At 39.4% G+C, this 19,969-nt stretch overlaps 1 protein-coding gene across 1 annotated transcript; it reads left to right on the forward strand.

Annotated features, from left to right (window-relative positions):
- Positions 1-8,906: 8,906 nt before the first annotated feature.
- paxbp1 (PAX3 and PAX7 binding protein 1) lies at positions 8,907-19,812 on the forward strand. Its single transcript, XM_067608147.1, has 18 exons — positions 8,907-9,352; positions 9,613-9,735; positions 10,751-10,957; positions 11,246-11,467; positions 11,561-11,661; positions 12,606-12,829; positions 13,179-13,368; positions 14,447-14,570; positions 15,247-15,349; positions 15,659-15,774; positions 15,876-16,075; positions 16,158-16,305; positions 16,424-16,545; positions 16,690-16,766; positions 16,870-16,936; positions 17,241-17,387; positions 18,591-18,745; positions 18,995-19,812. Exons 1-18 carry the CDS (start codon positions 9,037-9,039, stop codon positions 19,113-19,115), a joined length of 2,763 nt encoding a protein of 920 aa, XP_067464248.1. The 5' UTR covers positions 8,907-9,036; the 3' UTR covers positions 19,116-19,812.
- The last annotated feature ends 157 nt before the right edge of the window (positions 19,813-19,969 follow it).

A 19,969-nucleotide genomic window follows, 5' to 3' on the forward strand; every position in this document is an offset into this window, starting at 1 on the left:
TTAACACATCCAGCACTAATCTCAGGAACATTATGAGCATTGCAGAGATGAAAGAAGGGAGCGGATGAAAAGCAGGGAGGGCTTTTGCTTCTTCTCCACTGTGCTGTCCGTTGATGAGTGGGGTTTTGAGGATGTTTGAGTTGATCATTAAACTGAAAGAAAATAAATCCTGAATTCTCTTCTCTTCCCCCCTAACATATGCATGTATGCACTTGAAGCCAGCAGTTTGTGAGCAGCATCTCTTCTTACACACATCTTTCTCATTCCATGTGCATCCTTTACACACAAACACACACTCACACTCATATAAGATGTACACGCACTCAAGTGTGTGACTATGACAGGAAATGAATATTTAAGCATTGAGCCGCAGGTGTAGGAGCCACAGCCATTTCTCTAGTCTTCTTGAGCACATCATTTATTTACCAGTTTGAGGCTTCAAAGTGGGTTTAAACATCATCATTTTCTCTCTGTGTTCTCTTTAATCAGGCACATCATCTCCTCCACCCCCTTCCTCAACTTTTAGTCTACATCTGCTTTGCTCACAGGTGTTGTATGGAGGTTCTCATTCACTGCAGAGTCTCTGCAAGCATGTTTCTGTTTCTCTCTCTTCAAGGGTTACAAATCAGGGCATGATAGTTTTCTTAAATCCTCAAAACAAATCCAATTCTTCCTCCTTTCCACAAACACAGGCAGGAGAGGAGAGGTTGTCACAGGAGGAACAGTCTTTGAGATACATGTATGCAAAGAGGTAGGAGGTGTGTGTGTGTGTGCGTAAGTTTGCAAGTGACCTGACAGAGTTTCCTTGGCTGGGCAGGATGTGTACAGTAACTATGGCTACGTCTCCCAGTGATTAGGCTTTGATGTTACTTTGAGTGATAGATAAGAGAGAGTCAGGATGAGGGTTGAAGGAGAGGAAAGGTGATGTTGCTGACACAGTAGTTGAAGCAAACTTTCTATCGCTCCCCCCCATACTTTAAAAAAGTCTTTGCCACTTTTATATCTGCACTCCTAAAACTCACAAAAAAACAACTGCTTCACTTAGGAGATAGGAAGAGTGTACACTTGAAATTGGGGGTGGTGGCTGCGTGGAAACCGAAGGGAAGGGAAAGGGAGTTGAGGAGAAGCGTGAAACGGTAATGTCAGATTTTATTCTAATGCATGAAGGAGGCAGTTGGAGGTCACTGCAGTATTCACAGCCATGGATTAACCCCAAAGACAACACAACTCAGATCATCACCAACTAAGCTCTGCTATGTGATACATGCATACAAAACACATAAACTAGCATAAGAAAACGGGCTGTATTATTCATTGATCAAAACATATCTTTTTATTTCTTCTCTCTACAGAAAACTGTGGAATCAGACAGTCCACATATGTGTGTTTAATGGGTGTCCTTGTGCGTTTGCCCGTGCTTTTGGGTCCATTTGTGCTCAAATAGCTTGTGTCCCTGGTAACAGAGACAGTTAGTTGATTTCATCTTGGTGATTGATGGTAAGAATGGTCAATATACCCTGGCACGTGTGCTTGTTCTTCCTCCTCTGCTGGGGGAGTAAAATGTACTCTGCTAGCACAGAATATCAGGACTCTGAACTCCTCCCTCTAGCCCCCTCCTCACATACTATTGACATGCACTACCATGCACTTACTGTATATGGTTGTGTGTACTATGTTTCTGTGACAATATGTTGACTGTATCTCTGTTGAGTCATGATAATATGTGGATGTTCTGCTGTTGTGCATTCATATATTTGTGCTGTATTTGTACATATTGTACTGGAAACAAATTCCACTGACCTTGGTCTATCTATCTATCTATCTATCTATCTATCTATCTATCTATCTATCTATCTATCTAAGCATACAGACAGTCTAACAGAAGTTACCTCAGTGATTCCTGATCCCCTGTTAGAGATAAGTATAATTAGTTATCCACAGCAGTCCTTTTTTTCAGCTTTGTACATGTGTGCTTGTATTACAGCGTTAATCTTCTGTCTTCAAAGGATGCTATTACCTGAGAGCACTGGGACATGTGATGAGCTAATTCCAAAATTAGATATCTGTCTTTAGAGAAAATTGATTCCCTCTATTATGGAAACATGATTGCATTTATGAAAGCAAAAGCACATGGTTTTATGATTCGTATATACTGTGGACATGCTTTAAAGGATGGAATGTTTGTTTTATAAACTGACGGATGAATTTTGACATCTTAAATTTCTCTAAACTAATATACATAAGCTTGCGTTAATGGGAGTGCTTAGTAAGAGGTGGAAGGTGTAGATCCTCTTGCCCCTCCATTACAGCACCTCTTTTTTTATTCTCATTCCATCTTCATTACTTCTTGACACGCACACTGTGTATTTAATAAGCTGAGTTATTCAACCCTGATGTTTGTTCCATCAGTGCAAATGAAACCTTGGCTTCTATAACTTTGCTTTTACAGTTACTGTATCCTGTGGGGGCAATCTAGTGGCATCACTCCTGCTGCACTACTTAAAGGAGAAAGACATACTGTGCTCCGTTTTACCACGGTCCCCTGCACGCACAACAATTAAACCAATAATGATATATGTCTCACGCAAATTGCCTTGCTTTTCTTATACAAATAATCACCTGAAATGGTCACATAGTGGAAGCGTCCTCTTAGCGATGAGAGGGGTAATTTGATGAGCCTCATGAACTTTTGAATTGCAGTATCGATGTCATCTATATTCATGCTGGCTTGTTTCAGATACATTCACTGGATCAGGAAATGTCATTGTATTTCATTAGCATTTATACATGAGTGAACTAGGAGCTTACCTTGGCCACAAATAAGACACAGCTTTTCGCTTACAAAGGGCTATAGTGCCCTCAAGTGGCTTTTAGTTGCATTTCATGCTCCTGTTGCAGTTAAAAGCACTTGACAACAATCAGTCCAAGTTCGTGTGTCTCATTTCTTGAGAAATTCCCTTTGGGGCCAAGACTGGAACACTTTTGTCTCTCCTATCTGGTTTCAACAGATTTGATTACCATAACTGTTACTGACCATCCAGCACTTTAAACAATATCAAGTCAAAAGAGTATATATGGATTCTGAATGTCAGAATTGTGAAATGGTGACCGGTTAAACTTTGGAAACTGCAGCTACATGTTAACTCCTATGTCAGTGTTACAACCATGGATGAGGCAGGCTGCACTATAAACATGCAAAGTTGCTATTTAAAATTGTAGTGAAGGTGCAATTTACTTTAATATATCTCAGTTATTAAAAGTAAGTAGGCAACATCCTGACCTCATATTCAATTGTTATAAACACCACAATTGTTTTTTATTATGGAAAAATTGTCTACTTATTTTATATCAATGTATACCAAAAAACAAGCCCTCTCCAGATTTTATACAAAATGAAATTCATATCTTTGTAAATATACATTTAATATAGTTAAGAAGATGTTCCATTACACATCCAAATGACACATTACTTGGCTTCCCCTGATATTTACTTGATGATGTAAACAGGAAATTATCAACTCCATCATCTAGTCAGTGGAAATTGATTTAGTATTCTTGGGATTACAAAGATTTCTGCTCTGCTACTCATCAATGATGGATATGTGTTTGTGTTATGGGGGAGGGGTGGGGGCTCAGGGATGATAAAACTGAAATACCATTAATGGGGAGATATTTATCTCCAATTATCATTTTAATGGCAAAGGGTCATCTTGATGTTAATTAATCACAACATATCACTCCAGCTTCATCTCTGGTGACACTTTAATTTGCAGCGGTTATTATCACTACCACAGTGTAGACTACACTGTGTCAAGTAACGGCTCTGTAATGACCCTGACTAACTGCAGCTCACATGTCTGGCATTTATTAAAGGAACTGAGCATTGTGGAAGTCCTGAATATATATTATCTGATTCCATCAGGAGAGACACATGCTCCTCTCAACTCTTCTATTGCCCATAATTTCTTTAACATGCTGGCATATATACTGTATGCTGTAATCAGGTGTTATTTCACAGATATGCATTTGGATCTTTCATCTTCTCCAGACTATTTTTCAGAAAGCTGTTGTCAGGTAAGTAGGTAAGTGAAAGAAATGGCCCAGAGATAATGAGGGGTGAATGAAAGAGAGCAAAAATGAAAGGAAACCATTTTTGAGGAAAAGGAGTTTGTGAGAAAAGAGGTGTGGGAAGGTCATACAGTTGAAAACCTTTCAACAGTTTCAGCAGGTATCATTTTGCTCATATGGTCTATCTATCATTTACATTTTCACTTCTCATAATAGAACAAGCACAGGTGTTACTAATAACATTAAGGACAACTCAATTCTATTCAAGTCAAAAAGCCCTGTATCTTGGTATGAAGTCATCATTGTCAATAATTGCCTCAAATTAGAAAGATGCCATTATATATAGCTCACAATACCACTTCCAGAAAGTTTTAACAAATCACACTGAATGTGAGGCACAGAGGTAATTGGATAGCAGTGTGTGCAGTGACACTCAAGACAGCAATGTGAACTTGTTTTGTCAAACAAAAAACATATTTTGCTTTTTCTTTGTAACATGCTCAGAGGAAGAGGAGAAAATTATTTCAGCAATATGACATGTGAAACATACGCTTAAAAATAGTGATTGATGGTGTATTCGACTCACTCAAATGGGTGAATGTTCCCACTATAAACAATATTATCTATGTAGGTTTAAACAATACCGCCTATCAACAGTCTGAAGTATTAAAGCGCAATTTTAACAGTCTTATTAAATTACAAGGACTGCAAAAAATCAGGTTTTATCTCTGGGCCAATCCCCTCTCTCCATCGGGGTGTAGGGTGTTTTAGCAGTTAGTAGTTATTTACCTTCATTCACAGCCTCTAGCATTCCTGTTAGGATTACTCCCAGATTGACTATTAAAAACCTCAAGCCATCAGATTTAAGTTATGTCTCAAGTCCAAGATATCCTCAAAGGATCCCCACTGTTACAAGACTAAGGACCCTAAATTTAAAGTTTGGTGGTGCAGCATTAACCATCAGAACGTACTATATTGCATGTTGGACCTTGATACCTTATATTCCTTTTTTAACAGATGGTTAACAGCAGGTAATCACAGCCAGTTAAATGAACTCTGTCCTCCAAATTATGAATTCTTCAGCTCCCCTAGGGCAAGTGGCCATGGAGGAGGCCTTGCTGTAATATTCAAAAATCACTTTAAGTGCAGCCTTATTTCTGTTAATAATTTAGCAAGTTTTGAGGTAATGATATTCAAAATTAACTCTGACACTCGAGTTCTCTGTATTGTTATTTATTGACCCAAAACCTTTAATGTTGTGTTTCTTACTGACTTTTCAGAATTCTTAGTCTCTAAATTATTAAATTATGATCACTAGGGATTTTAAGTTTCATGTCGACAGGCCCTCAAATCGACCTAGACCTAATGTTTACACTTGGTTTAAATCTAGACAGTCTCTTTTTTAGAGATCTTGCTGTCTCTGACCATATGTGTATCCTGCTTCATATGGTTCTCCAGGCTACTATAAAAAAACCCAAAAGCAAAAGGTACAGTTCTGTGCTCTCAATGAACACACAGCCGAGTCTTTCTCCTCACTTTTTAACACTGACAATGACCATTTGTCCATTCTTTCTAATACAAATGACCAGTTACTAGCCTTTAATCAGGTATGCTTATCTACCCTGGACATGATTGCTCCTTTAAACTAAACTAAACCAAACTTAAGTCCACTGTCAACATAGCCCTATGGATGAATGAGGAAATGTGTAGCCTCGAAAGAACCTGTAGAAAAGTTGAACACAGGTGGAAGTCCAGTAAATTGCAGTTTCATTACTTGCTGCTCAAAGAACTACAAACATCTCACAATTGTAAGGTAAAGGAAGCCAGGGACCAGTATTTCTCATAGCTAATCTCTGCCAACCAGCACAACCCCAGAATCCTGTTTAATACCATCAATCAGCTTGTAAACTCTCCTGATCCTACTGCAGGCACTTCTTCTCCAGCTGACTGCAACAAAATCCTTTCCTTCTTCATGGAAAGGAATGATCATATTAGGGTAAATATCACTCCTCCCATCTCTGCAGTCAACCTCCCTAGCCCCTCTTTGAATGTGTTGGATTGTTTTAGACCAATATCACTGCAGGATCTTAGGAAAATTGTGTTACTTATGAGACCCTCATCAAATTCCCTTGATATTATCCTGACAAAACTGCTTAAAGAAGCAATAGCAATAATCGGCCCTACATTGCTGACCATCATCAATAGCTGGAGTTGTACCAGATCCCACAGACCTAAAAAACTTTGGGCCAATTTCTAAACTGACCTTCACATCAAAAATCCTAGAAAAGGTAGTGCTGAACCAACTATTACACGCACTTAATTACAACAATATTTTCGAGAAGCTTCAATCTGGGTTCTGCCCTCCTTAGAGTCACAAACGATGTACTGATTGTGTTACTGTTGCTTGACCGCAGTGCAGCATTTGATACCATCGACTATTCCGTTCTTATAGACAGACTATAACAGTAGGCAGGTATTACTGGAACTGCTCTGGACTGGTTCTCCTCATATTCAGCCAACAGAAAATGTTTTGTTTCTGTTGGTAAATTTACCTCACAAAGTGCTCAGACTAAACATGGAATACCACAAGGATCAATCTCGGGACCTGTTCTGTTTACCCTGTACATATTACCATTGGGACAGATAATCTGTCATCAGAACATCTCCTTCTATAGCTATGTGGATGACACACCAAACCTTAAACCTTCTGACACCAGTAAATTAGCTTTGCTACATAGATGGCTATATGACATTAAAAGCCGGATGCCCCAAAACTTATTAAAATTTAACTCTGGCAAGACAGACGTTCTCATCATTGGCCCTGAACACCTCTCAAAACAAATACAACCATGCCTTGGCCCCCTCGCTCTCAACATAAAGTCAGCTACAAAAAATCTGGATGTTATCCTGGGCTATAACTTGAGCCTGGAGCATCATGTAAAGAAAGTAGTGCAGTCATGTTTTTATCAACTGAGGAATATTTCCAAAATTAGATCAGTTTTGTCCTTCAGTAATACAGAGAAAATTATACCTGTTCTTTTATCCTCCTGCCTCGATTACTGTATTGCCATGTTTACTTGCCTGAACAATTGAGCTATGGAGCAGCTCCAAACTGTTCATTTCAGCAGCTAGACTACTGACCAAAACAAAGTGATTCTCACACATCACACCAATCCTGGCTTCGCTGTAATGGCTTCCAGTCTCTTTTAGAATCCATTTTAGTTTTTATCTTTTATCTGTGTATGTATATGCATATGGCCACTTTATTAGGAACACCTGTACAATCTAATGCAATCCAATACAACAGCTCTGCCATAAATTCTACGTTTACGAAGCTTATACATTTTCAGTTTTTGTTGCCATTGTCAGAAAGGTGATAATTCTACTTTAAGTTTATTATTGAGGTCGTAGTGGGTGGTGGTGGTGTACTGGAGTGCATTATATTTAAAGTGTTCCCCGTCATGTATGTTAATGGAATGGACAAAATATTAGGAACACCATTGAATATAATGCACCCCAATACACCACCACCACCGTCTACGAACTCAATAATGAACATAAAGTATTCATGAATTATCACCTTTCTGACAATGTCAACAAAAACTGAAAATGTATAAAGCTTCAGAAAAGCTTACCTAATGAAGTGGCCGGTGGGTGTATGTATATATGTATGTGTGTTTGTATGTATATTCATATGTTTCATTATTTACCTCTTGCAATTGGCCCTGATGTTGCTAATGTCTTGAATTTTTTCACCTTTGGAAAGAACTCTATAAATAAGGTTACTATTATTATTATTATTATTATTATTATTATTATTATTATCATTATTATAACGTAAATTTATTTTATACCTCTGCGAGATCAGCACAGATCTTGCTGGTTACAAGTAATAGATAACAAATTGACAAAGATAGCCTTTAACAGTATAAATGTCTAATGTAGATGCAAATTTTGATTTTAACTGAATTATGTCCATATCTCTTATGCTTACACTGGTATAAAAAATACAATCAAAGTCAGAGCCAGAAATGTTACAACAACTGCAATGTATGATTTCAATGGTTCCACAGTCCTACAAATACTTAGGTCATGACTTAAACTTCATGGATGTTTTTGACAGATGTCAGGTCATTCTGTTGATAATATCACTTTCATTGCAAAGTCACTGCCTTGGAGAAATGTCATGGAACAAGGGGATATGTTGTGTAGCCTGTCATAGCAGACTTCATCATCAAATATAACTTCTGTGGTTGAATGTGTTACAGTGAGATTGCATTCCTGTAAACTGTCATGTGGGATTGATTTGGCCACGGCTGTCAAAGTCAGCCACATCGTGGTATGACAGTGTCATCAATAATTCCCTTAAACAACAGTACAGTTGTAACGTTCTGAAGGTTCCTAAAAATATAGTTAAATGTTATTACATTGTCTTATGACAGTGTCATGAGTTGGCACAATGACTGACATAGCTCTGAGCCAAATGCAGAAGCAGCAGATAGGTCAAAGGGAATTTCATTGACCAGGCTTATGTTTGGCATCAACAGATAATCAGCCAAACAACCCACAGCAGATTTGGCATGTAGACATGAAGAATTTCACTAATAATTTTTTCTGTAGCCTAAATTATATTTTATATACATTTTCAGCACAAATTATATCACAATAGGGTCAATTAATGAAATGCATGTGTTTTACATTCATTATTGTTATTTTCATTTATTTATTTATTTTATTTGCACGTAACTAGTCAGAGTGCACAAGACTGATAGTACCAGTTTTGATCAGTTGGGGGCAGTAAAATGCCAGCGATGCATGTGCCCTTCTTCAATTTTGCGAAACGAAGAACAAACGCGCTGCCTGACTGACAGAAAATGGCTGCCTGGAAAATCGGGGATCATTTCTCAGCGCTCTAAGCACAGTTTCCTACGATTGAGCATGCACTGGTGCATATAGCAGAGAAGCATAATGTTTAAAAAGGCGAAACGAGCCAATTTCCGACGGAGGAATGAGTCCGACGAGGAAGAGCAGTCGCAGGAGGAGGGTCTGCAGCCGCCGCTGGCGCCGACATCGTTCGGGCCTGTCGTGGAGGAAATCCCGTTTATGGAGACGTCCAGCCACAGCGTTAGCGCAGCACCTAGCATCACGGATAACCACCAAAGCAACGGCTTTCAGGCTAACGTCAACAGTGTGAAAGCTGTCAAGAAAGAAAAGAAAGGCAAAGATACGGCTGTGGTGCCAGGACCCACGAAAGTCAGTTTGCTGAGTTTCGACGATGAAGAAGGTACGTCAAGTTAACGTTAACTTTATAAACGAAAAGTTAAATTCACTAGCTGGTTAACGTTAGCTGAAGAAAACGTGTTGTCATGACAGGTTCGATTATTGACGCTTGTCTTTTTGTTATTGTTAAAGGATAAGGAACTCATTTATTATTTCATGGGCCATTATAAGCTAGATAAGTAGTTTCCTTGACGGGGAGTCACTCCCATGCCCTCCAGCTTATTACTTACCGCTCACTTTCTCGCATGACCTGTTCGTAAACAGAAGGATCCGAGGTGTTCAGAGTGAAGAAATCCAATCACAGCAAGAAGATTGTCAAACAATTGAAGAAAGAGTACAAGGAGGATTTGGAGAAGTCTGGCATCGTCAAACAGGAAATCAGATCAGGTGAGGTGTCCCACTATCCACTGCAGTACATTACCTGTCATCTCTGCTGTCATGTTGGCGATATGAGACTATCTACCGAGCAGACTTGTTCAACTTTTGTAACCCAATATGAGACAACACAAGGTTGAATTGAGGGAAGTAATTTTAGTTTTGCAAAAAATGTACTTAAACTGTGACAGTTTGCCATATTTATACAGCAAATACTACTTAGCACCTTGAAGGTAAAATGTTATTATGTATTTGTACCACAAGATGGGGGTAAATCTCTGAGGATCATCATTAAAGTAGGGCAGAGCATTATGGACAAAATCAAACATCAGAATATTTTTGACCAAATACCTTGATATCGATATTGTGACAATATTGTAGGGATGACTATTGGTGCTGTCACAAAATATTTATACAATGAGATTTTTGATAATCATCAGTAACGTGGATATAAGTGGGTAAAGGCAAGTAATAGAACAGTCTGGTATGTTCAGAAAATTACATCACTATACTGTAATGCAGCCTTTAAAACCAGGAAAAGACAACACTTATGTTATATTACGATATCCAAAATCTAAGACGATATCTAGTCACATGTCACAATATTAATATAAAACTGATATATTGCCCAGCCCTACATTAAAGTAATAAATTATAGTTGTGTGTGTGCTTTCATCAAAACAATATTTAATTATGATCTATAGGGAATATGATATGATATATTAGAATTATCAGTCAGCATTTTTGTTCAACAGGTAGACACTACATGAGACCCACTTGTTTTACCTGTCGGTACTTCCTCCAGAAGCCTGAAATTTGACCTACATGAAATGAAGTACACCCACAAGATTCCATATATACCAATGCTATTGGGGCATCTGAATGGAGTAGTTGTTCCAGAAACCTGTATCATGGAGCACAAGATCACTCACCCTTCACCCATCTTTTGGTATCATCTGAAGGGATATATTGTAAATGTAAATTCTTATCCTCTCGACTTATCTTTTTCTGCATCTTGTTCTCGTAGATGCTCCACCTCAACCTTTGGTTTCCATCAAAGAGGAAGTTACCAGCAGAGCGGGTAGTGAACAGGGAGAGGAAGAAATGGAGGTGGACAGTGCTGATGAGCAGGAGGAAGAGGCGAGGAGTCAAGGTGGCCAGGCACAAGTCTCCAGGAGCAACAACACTGGAGCAACATTCAACACACTTTCCTCCCTCAGCACCCTGAGACCAGGTATTGAGCACTCTTTAAATTAAATGATTGTTCAGCACAGTACCAGTCAAAAGTTTGGACACACTTTTTCATTATAGGCAATGAGTAAGTGTGTCCAGACTTTTGACTGGTACTATATGTGGACTAACATCACTGACACAACCAGTCTGACACTCATGAATGCTCTTGCTGATAGAGCTGTACTTTTCCACAGTGTTATATAACAGGAAATATCAGTGTGTTTGGTTTTCTTTTTTGGTATGTGTACACACAAGTATGAGATCAAGACCTGTTTCTGTCTCACTCTAGGGGAGATTCCTGATGCAGCATTCATCCATGCTGCTAGAAAGCGGAGACAACTGGCTCGAGAGCAGGGGGGTGAAGCCCCTCTGGTAGAGACAGAAACCCCAAAGAAACGACTGGTACGAGAAGACCAAGACGCCAGCGACGATGAAGACGAGGAAGAGAAGAGGATCCGCTTCAGTGGAGTCAGAAACAAAAGCCAGAGGCAAAAGATAGCCGAGGAGATAGGTACCTTTTTAAAAGAAAAAGAAAAAAAAGTTCATTTACTACTGTTCTCAATGAGTTCTCATGAAGACATGAATATCCCCATCACATGTACAGGTATCGAGGGTAGTGACGATGAGGCACTGGATGCAGGTCAGGATGAAGAGGTTAGCCGCTGGGAGCAGGAGCAGATTCGGAAAGGAATCAGCATACCACAGGTAAGCTGGAACAAATATGTAAAATATTTTACCTTCCTGAATGACTCCTGAACTTGAATAATGTATATTTTCTCTAATTTTCTGATTGTTTATCCTGCAGTGCTGTTGTTCTTTTATTTTATAAAAAGCTGGGATTTAATTATGTGCGAAAGCTTATTATCATTATTGTGAAATGTATTGATTAAACGATGAGTTGATCAACAGAGTTGCCAACAATTTTGATAATCGATTCATCTTCATGAGAGCTTTAACAATTAGTTGATTAATTGATTAGTTGCCCATTATTAAAGTAATTGCCAGATATTTTGATAATCAATTGATTGTTTCAAGTCTTTTTCTTTTTTTTTAAGAAAAAAGGCCAAATTCTGTGATTCCAGCTTCTCAAATGTGAATATTTACTGGTTTCTGTGACAGTCAACAAAATATCTTTTTGGGTTTTGGACTGTTGTGGATTAAACAAGACATTTGAGGAGACATTTTCTGACATTTTATAGACCAAACAACTAATCAATTAATCAAGCAAATAATCAACAGATTAATTGATAATTAAAATAATCTTTAGTTGCAACTCTAACTTTGATTTATTTGGGGGAAAAAGCCACATATTTGCTGGTTCTAGTTTTGCATACGTAAAGATTTGCTGCTGTTCTTTGTTTTTATATCACTGTGTATTGAATAGCTTTTGGTTCGGGACTTTTGGTCACACACCACAATCAATCTGAATACCTCACCTACAGCTCTGGAAAGTTGTGATGGGCATTTCTCACTATGTCTGTGTATTTTGTCCACTAATTTAGAGACAATTGATCCAAAAAAAATGACTGACAGGTTAATTGATAATGCAAATAACCATTAGTTGCATTCCTAATGAATTGGTAGTAGGAAGCAGCAGTGCTATTAGTCACAGTAGTAAAGCAATATGTGTTCTTATCTCTAATGACCAGGTCCAAAGCAACCAGCCAGAGGACAACACAGCCTACTATCAGAACAGCTATGAGAGCCAGCCCTATGGCTCGTCCTACAGCATGCCCTTCACCTACAGTACTGTAGCCCCACAGACTGGCAAGCCAACTGGCCGAACAGACAATGGCTCTGTTCACTACGGGGCTTCTATTAGTGACCTAACCCCAATATCCATTGATCTGGTAAAGAAACGCCTGCAGGATAGGTAGGTAAAGTGGAAGACTGCACTCTAATGTCAGTCTCCAGTTCAGCTGCTGCCTTCTCTGTGTGCTGTGGTCTTGAAGATCCAGCAAAGCTACCTACAGATCTAATGGGCCAGAGAGGGAATTCCTGGGTCAGGAACGGGGGTTTACATTAGTCCTCCTAATTATAACTTCTGTATAACCATGAGTGCAGTATTTCAGCCCCTTGTGTCTGTATTAATTTGATGGGTGCACTCTAAAGCAGTTGCTTATTGTATATCAGCAATTAAGATTAGACTAAATGCCTTGTTAGTGCACGACCCCATCCAAAGTCATCCTTATTGTCTTTCCCTGTATGCCATGTGTCTGTAGGCTCAGCCAAATGCACGCAGGCCACAACGCAAACGCCAAACGCTACAAACGGATCGACGAAGACCTAGCTGCCTCCGAGAGCACCATACAGCAGCTGGAGGGCTCGTCCAATGACAATGCAGATCAATATAAATTCTTGCAAGAGATGCGAGGGTATGTTGGAGACTTGCTTGAGTGTTTCAGTGAAAAGGTAAGGGAGAATTTATCTGCTGTCTGATTAGCTGTTTTTCTGTTTTGTGTCTTTGTGATCTCTGACCACATAATGAGGTTTTTGAAGGGATAGAATCTAATAAACATCTAATGAAGCATTAATTGAGAGTCGTAGAAGAAAATTTCTAGTGTTTTGATTTAGTTCGTTTCATAAGATACTATTGTTAATCTTAATTGATAGTGCTGACAAGCCAGTGTGACTGCAAAAGTCACTTGGAGCACATCTATTTCACAGCTGCTTTCTTTTTTGTCAGAAAAATAACTTAACATCTATTATCTTAGCGCCACATTTTTGCTAATGGTCTTTACTCATACACTCTTTATAAGATGAGTTTGAGCAGTAAAAACCTACATAGTGACATAGCCTAGTGCCTGTGCAACGAGTCTCGTCTTAACAAAGAGGATGAGTCCAACTTGGTAATACATTATTAAAAAATGTCTCTGACACTCAATATATTTTTTGTAAACCCATAGCTGTTTATGAAATGCATGTCTTAAACAAAAGAATTTAGTCTTGGTCCTGCAGCAGCAGAGCAGCAACTACATGGAGGCGAGGGGAGAGAACTGGCCCGCCAACTGCCAACATGTGTTTTCTGAACTACATTAATGTCTTTTTTAACCCTATTAGGAGACTCTCAGTGCACAAAACATAGTGATGGAACGGGACACTAATCAACCATTATCAGCATGACTTAGTATAAAGTAAACGTCAAGGCTGGAACTGTATATTGTCAGTGTTGGGTAAAACTCTTTAACTCTCTTACATTTGTGATTTTTTTAATGTAATATCTTCATAAGGCAGTTAACTATGCCTTTTGACTTCATCAATATTTTCAGCTTACAGCATTGGCTGACTTTAAGTCCATAGCGTCCAAACTTTCCTTCAAGGAAATATGATGTTTCAGAGATACCAAGTTTTCACTTAACACTGGTGATATCTTGGTTCCAGTATTTTATTGTCCATCATGCTCATCTTCTCCCTCCAGCAAGACATCCCTGTGACTCGGAACCCTGCTTTTGTTTGGGTCAGAGGTCACAGAAGGCATCATATCTTTCAGGTGCCTGCTGTCCTGGAGCTGGAGGCTGCCATGCACCAGTTACTAAGGCAACGGGCCTCACGACTTGTCCAGAGAAGACAGGATGATATTAAAGATGAATCGTCGGAGTTTGCAAGCCTTTCAAGTCAGTCCATCTTGAAGGTTTTTATGATTTATTTGAACGGCCTCGTTAGTTCTCTGTGGTGTGAGTGTTGGTGTGTGCTGTTGGCATTTGTGTTTCCCCCACTACACCCTCTTACGTTTCCCTCATGAGCGTGACTAAAGGTTGATTGAGGTTTGATCTCGAGTGAGTGAGCATGTACGTACACGGAAAATGTTTTATTGGAGGAGCTGTTTCGGCTACTCTTTAATGGCTGAGTCTCGCAGCCATGGGTGGTTGTAACGCAGTTCAGGTGACAATGAGTCACTAAAAAAAAAAAAAAGATGACAAAAGAATGATCTCTTAGTGACTTGTCATCTGTCACTTTCACTGTAACATGTAGGGAGTTGCAGCCAGGTAAGTGACTAGAAAATGAATGATGCCTCAAAATTATTTGTAACAAATATGATGTCTTATTGCTGGGAGTATCTAATAAATTAGGAGGTGCGGGTCAACGTTTTAACATATTTTGTAAGTTTAAAAGTTTCATTTTTGTCTACTATTTTGCCTGTTACATCTTATTTATTTTAAGCACTTTGGATTATTACATTTTTAGTACTCTTTGTGTTGTGTGAGATGTTAAGTGCCCAGAACAAGTATGAGGTTATGGGTTGTCTCAGCTTTTCATGACTGGCTCTAACATGGCTCCTGTCTCTTGCAGATAAAGCTGTCATGGCTCCTAATCTAGACTCATTTGGTCGAGACCGTGCAGCGTACCAAGAGCACAGTCGTCAGAGGAGGATAGCAGAAAGAGAGGCACGACGGTATGATGCACACTGAAACACATTTTTAGAATAGTTCCCAGTAAACAAATGTATGTGATGTTTCTAGGTTACAGGCTCTTTTGGTAAACACCTCAGACTAAGAAAATGCCAAAAGCTTTATCTGTGCTTTGCTCTGTCTTCTTTTACTCACAAAAATACAGGTTTGTAAAGCATAGGTTTGCCCTGCAAGAGCTCCTAAAGTTCTGTCTTTTAGGTAGTCGATTAAGTGCCAAGCTGGTTACAGTTAGACATATTCTTTCTGTCTTTGTTTTTAACTGTCTTGCCTTTTGTGTTTGCGGCTGAGTGCAGAACTCGACGGCGTCAAGCTAGGGAGCAGAACGGAAAGAGGGCTGAGCATAAAGAAGGCTTATCATCTGATGATGAGGAGACCTCTACCGACATCACCAGCTTCAACATGGAGAGAGGTACATCATTTAATTCCTTCAGAACTACAGTATGAACCACTATTAACACTAATAAGACATTGTTTCGCTCATGTCTAACCGAAGCCTTTCGTCCCATCCAGACCGTATCATCAGGGAATGTAAGAAAGTATTTGAGGACGTGGTGGAGGACTTTCACTCTCTTGACTGCATCAAATCCCATTTCGAAGTGTGGAGGAGAGATTACGCAGACTGCTACAGAGATGCTTACATAGGCCTCTGTCTGCCCAAACTCTTTAACCCCTTGGTCCGTCTGCAGCTGATTACATGGAACCCCCTCGAGGTAAGGCTTGTTACATTTGCCTTTTTAGAAATGGGATGGAGAAAAAAAATCTGAAATCTGTTTGTCTTTCACGCCTGTCCAGGCACAGTGTGCAAACTTTGAGTACATGCTCTGGTTTGAGTCACTGCTATTTTACGGCTTCGAGGAGCACAGCACGTTGCAGAGAGGAGATGGGGATATCGGTTTGCTGCCCGCTATTGTGGAGAAGGTCATCATCTCCAAACTGACAGGTATAGAAACACACACACACACAGCTGCACCTACAATACTAAGAAATGTTTGCTTGGCATAATGATGCAGGCCTCAAAACAAAGTATGTCATCTGTATTTATGTGTTGATTTTGTCAGTATTGGCAGAGCAAGTGTGGGATCCGCTGTCAAGCAGTCAGACAACCAGGCTGGTGGGCTTCATTCTCACACTAATGAAAGGTTACCCCACAGTGCTGCACGGAGACAACCAATACACACAGGTACCAATCCTCTCTCTCTCTCTCTCTACATGCCTCCATGCACACAATGTACCTCCTTTGCAAAATAATAGGTTACTTTTGTTCTTGTGTTTATTATTTTAGAATTATTGTCAAGATTTCCCTTTTATTGTTTTCCTCTATCAGGCGCTTTTGAAAACAGTCGTCTTACGGACCAGGCGGACTCTGGATGAAGACGTCTTCCTACCACTCTACCCCAAAAAGTGTGTTACACAATTGTTTTGGGAGTAGTCCAGTTTTGATTTCTTCAATCTGTATGATAGACACTTGATAGCTTATTAAAAGTCTGTTTTTGCTTTTGTTCAGTGTGTTGGAGAACAAAAATTCCGGGCCCTACTTATTCTACCAGAGGCAATTCTGGTCCTGTGTGAAGGTATGTACAAAAGTGGAGCAAAGGCGGCGTAGGTTTTTAGATTAATTCAGCCATCTAGACACCGATTATACTAACAGTCACCTTAACATGAAAGTCGCAAGTGATCATTGTAGGTCACAACATGTATAAAGTAGGCAATGAAGGGCTTATGATGATCTGTTTGTGATATAGTTTGTCCAGTAACCTCTGAGGGCAACATTTACACCAGTAGCAGCTAATAGAACTACTCGGATATTGACAGTTTGTGCTGCTGTGTGATTCTCCTGGTCTCTATGGGTCTAACTGTTGTCGTCTCTGTGCATAGCTGCTGGGCAACATCCTGCAGTGGGAAGGTATCCTATCCAGTTCCTGCCTAAGGGACCTGGCTTTAGACAGCACTCTCAATAGATACATCCTCTCTGCACTGCAGACCACAGATACTAATGAGGACAATGTTCATAAGTGCCAGAAGGTAGGAGACACACTTCTTTTTTCTTTTTTTTTTGCTATTTCATGTTTCATATGGAAACAAATGCAGTGTATTCCATGTAGCCAGAATTCTTGATAAATTGGGTTAGACAATAAATGGGTAAAAAAAGATTAGCTTAAAATGTATCTGAAATAAATTCACCTCGCTGGCATAGATCTCATGGATATTAAGGGCAAAGGTGAAGGTGTTGTCTACTTTACTGTTGCCTGTTTTTGCACAGTTTAGAAAGGAGTCAATACACACAAGTATTGATTCCTAAACTTCACTTCTTGGCATATGAATGAAGACAATTTGCCATATTTCATGTAGAAGTGGATGGTTTGACCTCAGTTGGTGTGTTTTTTTTCCTTTTTTGTGTTGCAAACAAGCATTGTGAACCAAACCTAATGGCAAATGTAAATCCTGGCAAATACCATTCTCAGCATAACACTCGACACACCCCTCTTTTGCTCACATGCGACAAGCAGCGTGACATGTGAGCAAGTCCTGGGAAAAGAGGGAGCCACGCCCATTGTCATATCTCCACCTTACATAAACATAGTTTTGATTTATTGATATTAAGGGATTTTCATGGTTAATTACAATTTGAAAAGGTGGCACAGATTGCATGAGGGCAAATATGATTAGATGACACACTGTTGTCACATTTTAAAGTATATGACACCTGATTTATCAGTTAAGTGAATGAATAGTGCAATTGAATGTGGTCAAGTCTCTTCCCTAGAAGTTCACAGGTTTAGTCTTTAGGGAAAATCATACTTTATAAAAACTTAAGCTTTTAAAAGCCTGAATGTAATAAGTAAGGTTACATTGAGGTAGTCATAGTCACACCACCAGCCCCCACAGTATTTATATAAAACTTAATTTAGTTAATAGTATATGATTTGCGTCTTACGTGTAAAAATAGATCTGATTTTTTGCCCAACTCAGCCATGGAAACTGGCTCTTCTCCCGGATCTGCCAATTTGATGAGAGGTGCTTGTAATTTATCAAGAAGCCTCTCAGGTCACGTCAGTGTGACCTAGCTGCTTGCCATTTCTCTGTGTCTTTATTACAGCTGGCAGCTTTAACTTGACAAACAAGCCCGCTCAGTTGATCAACGTCGGCCATTTGTGACTCACTAAACAGGGTGATGAAGAGCTAGTATTTAAGTCTTCCTTGTCCTGTCTTGTGTACCTTTTTCAGGTGGTGGAGTGTTTGCCAGTGCAGTGGTTCTCTGGGCTGAAGGGCCAGCAGACGTTGCCTCAGTTGGAGCCACTCTGTCGCTACCTGACCCACCTGGCCAGCTCATTGCACCGTAGCAGCATGGGCGTGTCTGATATCGAGCGGCGCACGGCCAAGTAAGAGGCCCTACTACGCTCTGAATGTATAGCTTTAGAGGGTTTATCTGTCTACATTGGGGAACTTAAATGTATTTGTTGCTCCATCTGCTGGAATAGAAGAGACACTGCACAGTTAGGCCTGTTTTATCTCATTACATAATAGCAATTTACTCAGTAGTGTTCCTGGGTGACTCCTTTTTAAACTGTGTTGTGATAATATGGTGGTGTGTCCATTCTGCTTCTAATGTAACTCATTTCTGCCAACAGGGAGCAAATCAAAGAGGTTGTGAAGATGTTGGGCCACATGAATGCCCTGGATCACATCATCAGTGTGGCAGCAGAGCATGGCATTAAAGACATGAAGCCTCTTCTGGAAGCCAAGTCGTAGAAGAAGACATGACATCAACAATTTTTCATTCATCTTTTGTTGTGTTCAGCACATTTGAAGCTGATGGGAAATTGGATTCCTGGAAAAAAAAGTGTGCATAACAGATTAAAAATAAAAGTCAGCAATTGTTACATTGAGTCAAAAGAGAAGGTAAAAAAAACAACAACTTTGGTGTAAATATTGTGAATAATGTATAGAATGGTGTTCTCATACACCTATCAACACAAGACTGATCCTGAAATTAGCCTTGTATTGTCAGCTCAAACAGACTATTCAGTTATACTACATGCTGGCAATATTTTAAATGCATAATTTATAAGGAATTAACATTTGCTGACATGGATTACTGATAGCTGTTTGGAAAACATCTCATCTCTAAATTGACACCTGTCTGTAAAAACTTCTTAACCACCTCATTTCTCTCACATCCTCCTCTTTTCCATATGTGCCAAAAGAACTTTCTTGCTGGCCAAAAGGTAGAAATTGCACACTGGTAAAGACAGACGACTAACTTGTCGCCCAACGCAGTCTGTGAGGCACTTGATATGGTTGTTGTGTTTCAATCCCCACTTCATTTTACAAATGTCACCTGTGGACTGCCCTGATGACCATACCAGAGCTGAGTGCTTTGTATTCCTATTTGTAAGACTTTTGTTTTAGTATTTTATTTGCCTGTGAATAAAATAGAAATTTGAAAGATGCTTGTTTTATTGCCATGAAATAACAATCTACAATCAATTTCGAGTTAAAGTTTTTAAAGACTCCAATCTGTCCGATCTTTTTTTTAGACCACCTCCAATTGAGCTAACACTGATTTTTTTTTTTTTTTAATTAAAGCTCTCCAAATTTGCTTA

The sequence above is a fragment of the Thunnus thynnus genome, chromosome 13 (genome assembly GCF_963924715.1).
Source record: "Thunnus thynnus chromosome 13, fThuThy2.1, whole genome shotgun sequence".
Lineage (NCBI taxonomy): Eukaryota > Metazoa > Chordata > Actinopteri > Scombriformes > Scombridae > Thunnus > Thunnus thynnus.